The 8,879-nt window shown below is 49.5% G+C and overlaps 1 protein-coding gene across 1 annotated transcript in view; it reads left to right on the top strand.

Moving 5' to 3' along the window:
• ATP1A3 (ATPase Na+/K+ transporting subunit alpha 3) overlaps positions 1–8,879 on the top strand; it is a gene marked incomplete at its 5' end in the record, with an annotated part of 141,926 nt that overhangs the window by 110,539 nt on the left and 22,508 nt on the right. The window contains one exon of the mRNA XM_075606696.1: positions 1,800–1,901. Within this exon, the coding sequence (XP_075462811.1) occupies positions 1,800–1,901 (102 nt within the window). The remainder of the gene's footprint in view (positions 1–1,799; positions 1,902–8,879) is intronic.

Genomic DNA, 8,879 nt, shown 5'->3' with positions numbered 1-8,879 from the left:
CGCATTAATACCCCCAGCACTGGTACTCCTCCACTAATACCCCAACACAAATAACTCACCACTGATACCCCACCACTAATACCTCAATACCAAAACCCCCGCATTAATACCCCCAGCACTAGTACTCCTCCACTAATACCCCAACACAAATAACTCACCACTGATACCCCACCATTAATAACCCACCACTAATACCTCAATACTAAAATCCCCCACTAATACCCCAAAACAAATAACTCACCACTGATACCCCACCATTAATAACCACCACTAATACCTCAATACCAAAACCCCCGCACTAATACCCCCAGCACTAGTACTCCTGCACTAATACCCCAACACAAATAACTCACCACTGATACCCGACCATTAATAACCCACCACTAATACCTCAATACCAAAACCCCCGCATGAATACCCCCAGCACTAGTACTCCTGCACTAATACCCCAACACAAATAACTCACCACTGATACCCGACCATTAATAACCCACCACTAATACCTCAATACCAAAACCCCCTCACAAATACCCCCAGCACTAGTACTCCTCCACAAATAACTCACCACCGATACCCCACCACTAATACCTCAATACTAAAACCCCGCACTAATACCCCCAGCACTAGTACTCCCCCACTAATACCCCAACACAGATACCTCAATACCAAAACCCCTGCATTAATACCCCCAGCACTGGTACTCCTCCACTAATACCCCAACACAGATACCCCACCACTGATACCTCAATACCAAAACCCCCGCATTAATACCCCAGCACTGGTACTCCTCCACTAATACCCCAACACAAATAACTCACCACTGATACCCCACCATTAATAACCCACCACTAATACCTCAATACTAAAATCCCCCACTAATACCCCAAAACAAATAACTCACCACTGATACCCCACCATTAATAACCCACCACTAATACCTCAATACCAAAACCCCCGCACTAATACCCCCAGCACTAGTACTCCTGCACTAATACCCCAACACAAATAACTCACCACTGATACCCGACCATTAATAACCCACCACTAATACCTCAATACCAAAACCCCCGCACGAATACCCCCAGCACTAGTACTTCTGCACTAATACCCCAACACAAATAACTCACCACTGATACCCGACCATTAATAACCCACCACTAATACCTCAATACCAAAACCCCCTCACAAATACCCCCAGCACTAGTACTCCTCCACAAATAACTCACCACTGATACCCCACCACTAATACCTCAATACTAAAACCCCGCACTAATACCCCCAGCACTAGTACTCCCCCACTAATACCCCAACACAAATAACTCAACACTGATACCCGACCATTAATAACCCACCACTAATACCTCAATACCAAAACCCCCACACTAATACCCCCAGCACTAGTACTCCTGCACTAATACCCCAACACAAATAACTCACCACTGATACCCGACCATTAATAACCCACCACTAATACCTCAATACCAAAACCCCCGCACTAATACCCCCAGCACTAGTACTCCTGCACTAATACCCCAACACAAATAACTCACCACTGATACCCGACCATTAATAACCCACCATTAATACCTCAATACCAAAACCCCTGCACTAATGCCCCCAGTACAAATACCCCCACCTTCACAGGATACACTGAGACGGTTCCATGTGTCTTGTTCCGTGTATCTGTCCCATGAAAGCGCTCACTCTGTATATACTATTACCTGCTAACTTCTCCCAATAATACCCGTACATCCCACACAAAGTCTCACCCCGTGTTCCCCCCACTTTCCCTCTCGCAGGAATAAGATCCTCATCTTCGGCCTGTTCGAGGAGACGGCTTTGGCCGCGTTCCTGTCTTACTGCCCGGGAATGGACATCGCCCTGAGGATGTACCCACTGAAGTGAGTGACCGTGGACAGGAGGCCTCGTTATTAGGAAGTCTCGCTCCTTAGAGGGCTATCTCACTGTTTGGAAGGTAGTCTCACTCATTAGAGGGCTGTCTCACTGATTGAAGGTAGTCTCACTCATTAGAGGGCTCTCTCACTGATTGGAAGGTAGTCCCAGTCATTAGAGGGCTGTCTCACTGATTGGAAGGTAGTCCCACTCATTAGAGGGCTGTCTCACTGATTGGAAGGTAGTCCCACTCATTAGAGGGCTGTCTCACTGATTGGAAGGTAGTCCCACTCATTAGAGGACTGTCTCACTGATTGGAAGGTAGTCCCACTCATTAGAGGACTGTCTCACTGATTGGAAGGTAGTCTCACTCATTAGAGAGCTGTCTCACTGATTGGAAGGTAGTCTCACTCATTAGAGGGCTGTCTCACTGATTGGAAGGTAGTCCCACTCATTAGAGGGCTGTCTCACTGATTGGAAGGTAGTCCCACTCATTAGAGGGCTGTCTCACTGATTGGAAGGTAGTCCCACTCATTAGAGGACTGTCTCACTGATTGGAAGGTAGTCCCACTCATTAGAGGACTGTCTCACTGATTGGAAGGTAGTCTCACTCATTAGAGGGCTGTCTCACTGATTGGAAGGTAGTCTCACTCATTAGAGGGCTGTCTCACTGATTGGAAGGTAGTCTCACTCATTAGAGGGCTGTCTCACTGATTGGAAGGTAGTCTCACTCATTAGAGGGCTGTCTCACTGATTGGAAGGTAGTCCCAGTCATTAGAGGGCTGTCTCGCTGATTGGAAGGTAGTCCCACTCATTAGAGGACTGTCTCACTGATTGGAAGGTAGTCCCACTCATTAGAGGGCTGTCTCACTGATTGGAAGGTAGTCCCACTCATTAGAGGGCTGTCTCACTGATTGGAAGGTAGTCCCACTCATTAGAGGGCTGTCTCACTGATTGGAAGGTAGTCCCACTCATTAGAGGGCTGTCTCACTGATTGGAAGGTAGTCCCACTCATTAGAGGGCTGTCTCACTGATTGGAAGGTAGTCCCACTCATTAGAGGGCTGTCTCACTGATTGGAAGACAGTCACATTCTTTGGAGGGGAATCTAGCTCATTGGGTGGAAGCACACTCATTGAACAGCTTGTCTCACTCATTAGAGGGCAAGCTCACTAGGGGCAGTCTCGCTCACCAGGGGCAGTCTCGCTCACATGGGGCAGTCTCGCTCACCAGGGGCAGTCTCGCTCACTAGGGCAGTCTCACTCATTGGTAGGTAGTGTTGTTCATTAGGGGGTGGTCTCTCTCACTCGTTCGGGGCAATGTTACTCACAAGTCTATCACACATTGCCAGTGTCTCACACTCACACAAACACACACGCTGCCAGTGTCTCACACACACACTGCCAGTGTCTCACACACACACTGCCAGTGTCTCACACACATGCTGCCAGTGTCTCACACACACACTGCCAGTGTCTCACACACACACACACACTGCCAGTGTCTCTCACACACACACACAAACACACACGCTGCCAGTGTCTCACACACACACACACTGCCAGTGTCTCACACACACACTGCCAGTGTCTCACACACACACACTGCCAGTGTCTCACACACACACACACTTCCAGTGTCTCACACACACACACACACTGCCAGTGTCTCACACACACGCTGCCAGTGTCTCACACACACGCTGCCAGTGTCTCACACACACGCTGCCAGTGTCTCACACACACACTGCCAGTATCTCACACACACACACACTGCCAGTGTCTCACACACACACTGCCAGTGTCTCACACACACACACTGCCAGTGACACAGTAACACAGTAACACAGTAACACAGTGACAGTAGCACAGTAAAACAGTGACAGTAGCACAGTAGCACAGTGACACAGTAGCACAGTAGCACAGCGACACAGTGACACAGTAACATAGTAACACAGTAACACAGTGACAGTAGCACAGTAACACAGTGACAGTAGCACAGTAGCACAGTGACACAGTAACACAGTAACACAGTGACAGTAGCACAGTAGCACAGTGACACAGTAACACAGTAACACAGTGACAGTAGCACAGTAACACAGTGGCAGTAGCACAGTAGCACAGTGACACAGTAACACAGTGACAGTAGCACAGTAACACAGTGATAGTAGCACAGTAGCACAGTAACACAGTAACACAGTGACAGTAGCACAGTAACACAGTGACAGTAGCACAGTAGCACAGTAGCACAGTAGCACAGCGACACAGTGACACAGTAACATAGTACTGTACACATTACAATTCATCCATTTTATTGCAAACGAAGAAACAGAATCCATGAAATTCAAACAAAACATCCGCGATAAGCGCGGGTCCCCGGGGCGATAAGCGCGGGTCTCACACTGCCAGTATATCACACACACTGCCAGTATATCTCTCACACACAATGCCAGTATATCTCTCACACACACTGCCAGTATATCTCTCACACACACACACTGCCAGTATATCTCTCACACACACACACTGCCAGTATATATCTCACACACACTGCCAGTATATATCTCACACACACTGCCAGTATATCTCTCACACACACACATGCCAGTATATATCTCACACACACTGCCAGTATATCTCTCACACACACACATGCCAGTATATATCTCACACACACTGCCAGTATATATCTCACACACACTGCCAGTATATCTCTCACACACACACATGCCAGTATATATCTCACACACACTGCCAGTATATCTCTCACACACACACATGCCAGTATATATCTCACACACACTACCAGTATATCTCTCACACACACTGCCAGTATATATCTCACACACACTGCCAGTATATCTCTCACACACACACATGCCAGTATATATCTCACACACACTACCAGTATATCTCTCACACACTGCCAGTATATCGCACACACACACTACCAGTATATCTCTCACACACACTGCCAGTATATCTCACACACACTGCCAGTATATCGCACACACACACTACCAGTATATCTCTCACACACACTGCCAGTATATCTCACACACACTGCCAGTATATCTCTCACACACACTGCCAGTATATCGCACACACACTGCCAGTATATCTCACACACACACTGCCAGTATATCTCACACACACTGCCAGTATATCTCTCACACACACTGCCAGTATATCACACACACACACACTGCCAGTATATATCACACACACACACTGCCAGTATATCGCGCACACACACACTACCAGTATATCTCTCACACACACTGCCAGTATATCTCACACACACTGCCAGTATATCTCTCACACACACTGCCAGTATATCGCACACACACTGCCAGTATATCTCACACACACTGCCAGTATATCACACACACACACACTGCCAGTGTCTCACACACACACTGCCAGTGTCTCACACACACACACTGCCAGTGACACAGTAACACAGTAACACAGTAACACAGTGACAGTAGCACAGTAAAACAGTGACAGTAGCACAGTAGCACAGTGACACAGTAGCACAGCGACACAGTGACACAGTAACATAGTAACACAGTGACAGTAGCACAGTAACACAGTGACAGTAGCACAGTAGCACAGTGACACAGTAACACAGTAACACAGTGACAGTAGCACAGTAACACAGTGACAGTAGCACAGTAGCACAGTGACACAGTAACACAGTAACACAGTGACAGTAGCACAGTAACACAGTGACAGTAGCACAGTGACACAGTAACACAGTAACACAGTGACAGTAGCACAGTAACACAGTGATAGTAGCACAGTAACACAGTGACAGTAGCACAGTAGCACAGTGACACAGTAACACAGTAACACAGTGACAGTAGCACAGTAGCACAGTGACACAGTAACACAGTAACACAGTGACAGTAGCACAGTAACACAGTGACAGTAGCACAGTAGCACAGTGACACAGTAACACAGTGACAGTAGCACAGTAACACAGTGATAGTAGCACAGTAACACAGTAACACAGTAACACAGTGACAGTAGCACAGTAACACAGTGACAGTAGCACAGTAGCACAGTGACACAGTAGCACAGCGACACAGTGACACAGTAACATAGTACTGTACACATTACAATTCATCCATTTTATTGCAAACGAAGAAACAGAATCCATGAAATTCAAACAAAACATCCGCGATAAGCGCGGGTCCCCGGGGCGATAAGCGCGGGTCTCACACTGCCAGTATATCACACACACTGCCAGTATATCTCTCACACACTGCCAGTGTCTCACACACACACACTGCCAGTGTCTCACACACACACACTGCCAGTATATCTCTCACACACTGCCAGTGTCTCACACACACACACTGCCAGTGTCTCACACACACACACTGCCAGTATATCACACACACTGCCAGTATATCACACACACACACTGCCAGTATATCACACACACACACTGCCAGTATATCACACACACTGCCAGTATATCTCGCACACACTGCCAGTATATCACACTCACACACTGCCAGTGTCTCACACACACACACACTGCCAGTGTCTCACACACACACACACTGCCAGTATATCACACACACTGCCAGTATATCTCTCACACACTGCCAGTATATCACACACACTGCCAGTATATCTCTCACACACTGCCAGTATATCACACACACTGCCAGTATATCTCTCACACACTGCCAGTATATCTCTCACACACTGCCAGTATATCACACACACTGCCAGTATATCTCTCACACACACTGCCAGTATATCTCTCACACACTGCCAGTATATCACACACACACACTGCCAGTATATCTCTCACACACTGCCAGTATATCTCACACACACACTGCCAGTATATCACACACACTGCCAGTATATCTCTCACACACTGCCAGTATATCACACACACACACTGCCAGTGTCTCACACACACACACTGCCAGTGTCTCACACACACACACTGCCAGTATATCACACACACTGCCAGTGTCTCACAGTTGTGCAGAGATTCTGAGCGCTGGGTCCGTGTGCTGATCCCAGGATATCCCCCCCTCTCCCTGCAGGCCCAGCTGGTGGTTCTGTGCCTTCCCATACAGCTTCCTGTATATCGCACACACACACACACACACACACTGATCCCAGGATATCCCCCCCTCTCCCTGCAGGCCCAGCTGGTGGTTCTGCGCCTTCCCATACAGCTTCCTGTATATCGCACACACACACACACACACACACACACACACACACACACACACACACACACACACACACACACACACACACACACACACACACTGACCCCGGGATATCCCCCCCTCTCCCTGAAGGCCCAGCTGGTGGTTCTGCGCCTTCCCATACAGCTTCCTGTATATCACACACACACACACACACACACACACACACACACACACACACACACACACACACACACACACACACACACACACTGACCCCGGGATATCCCCCCCTCTCCCTGCAGGCCCAGCTGGTGGTTCTGCGCCTTCCCATACAGCTTCCTGTATATCGCACACACACACACACACACACACACACACACACACACACACACACACACACACACACACACACACACACACACTGACCCCGGGATATCCCCCCCTCTCCCTGCAGGCCCAGCTGGTGGTTCTGCGCCTTCCCATACAGCTTCCTGTATATCACACACACACACACACACACACACACACACACACACACACACACACACACACACACACACACACACACACACACACACACACACACACACACACTGACCCCGGGATATCCCCCCCTCTCCCTGCAGGCCCAGCTGGTGGTTCTGCGCCTTCCCATACAGCTTCCTGTATATCGCACACACACACACACACACACACACACACACACACACACACACACACACACACACACACACTGACCCCGGGATATCCCCCCCTCTCCCTGCAGGCCCAGCTGGTGGTTCTGCGCCTTCCCATACAGCTTCCTGTATATCGCACACACACACACACACACACACACACACACACACACACACACACACACACTGACCCCGGGATATCCCCCCCTCTCCCTGCAGGCCCAGCTGGTGGTTCTGCGCCTTCCCATACAGCTTCCTGTATATCACACACACACACACACACACACACACACACACACACACACACACACACACACACACACACACACACACACACACACTGACCCCGGGATATCCCCCCCTCTCCCTGCAGGCCCAGCTGGTGGTTCTGCGCCTTCCCATACAGCTTCCTGTATATCGCACACACACACACACACACACACACACACACACACACACACACACACACACACACACACACACACTGACCCCGGGATATCCCCCCCTCTCCCTGCAGGCCCAGCTGGTGGTTCTGCGCCTTCCCATACAGCTTCCTGTATATCTCACACACACACACACACACACACACACACACACACACATACACACACACACACACTGACCCCGGGATATCCCCCCCTCTCCCTGCAGGCCCAGCTGGTGGTTCTGCGCCTTCCCATACAGCTTCCTGTATATCACACACACACACACACACACACACACGCACACACACGCACACACACACACTGACCCCGGGATATCCCCCCCTCTCCCTGCAGGCCCAGCTGGTGGTTCTGCGCCTTCCCATACAGCTTCCTGTATATCGCACACACACACACACACACACACACACACACACACACACACACACACACACACACACACACACACACACACACACACACACACACACACTGACCCCGGGATATCCCCCCCTCTCCCTGCAGGCCCAGCTGGTGGTTCTGCGCCTTCCCATACAGCTTCCTGTATATCACACACACACACACACACACACACACACACACACACACACACACACACACACACACACTGATCCCGGGATATCCCCCCCTCTCCCTGCAGGCCCAGCTGGTGGTTCTGCGCCTTCCCATACAGCTTCCTG

The sequence above is a fragment of the Ascaphus truei genome, chromosome 6 (assembly GCF_040206685.1).
Source record: "Ascaphus truei isolate aAscTru1 chromosome 6, aAscTru1.hap1, whole genome shotgun sequence".
Classification (NCBI taxonomy): Eukaryota; Metazoa; Chordata; class Amphibia; order Anura; family Ascaphidae; genus Ascaphus; species Ascaphus truei.
The sequence above is the reverse complement of the archived record's forward strand: the minus strand, read 5'-3'. Positions and strand labels throughout refer to the sequence as shown.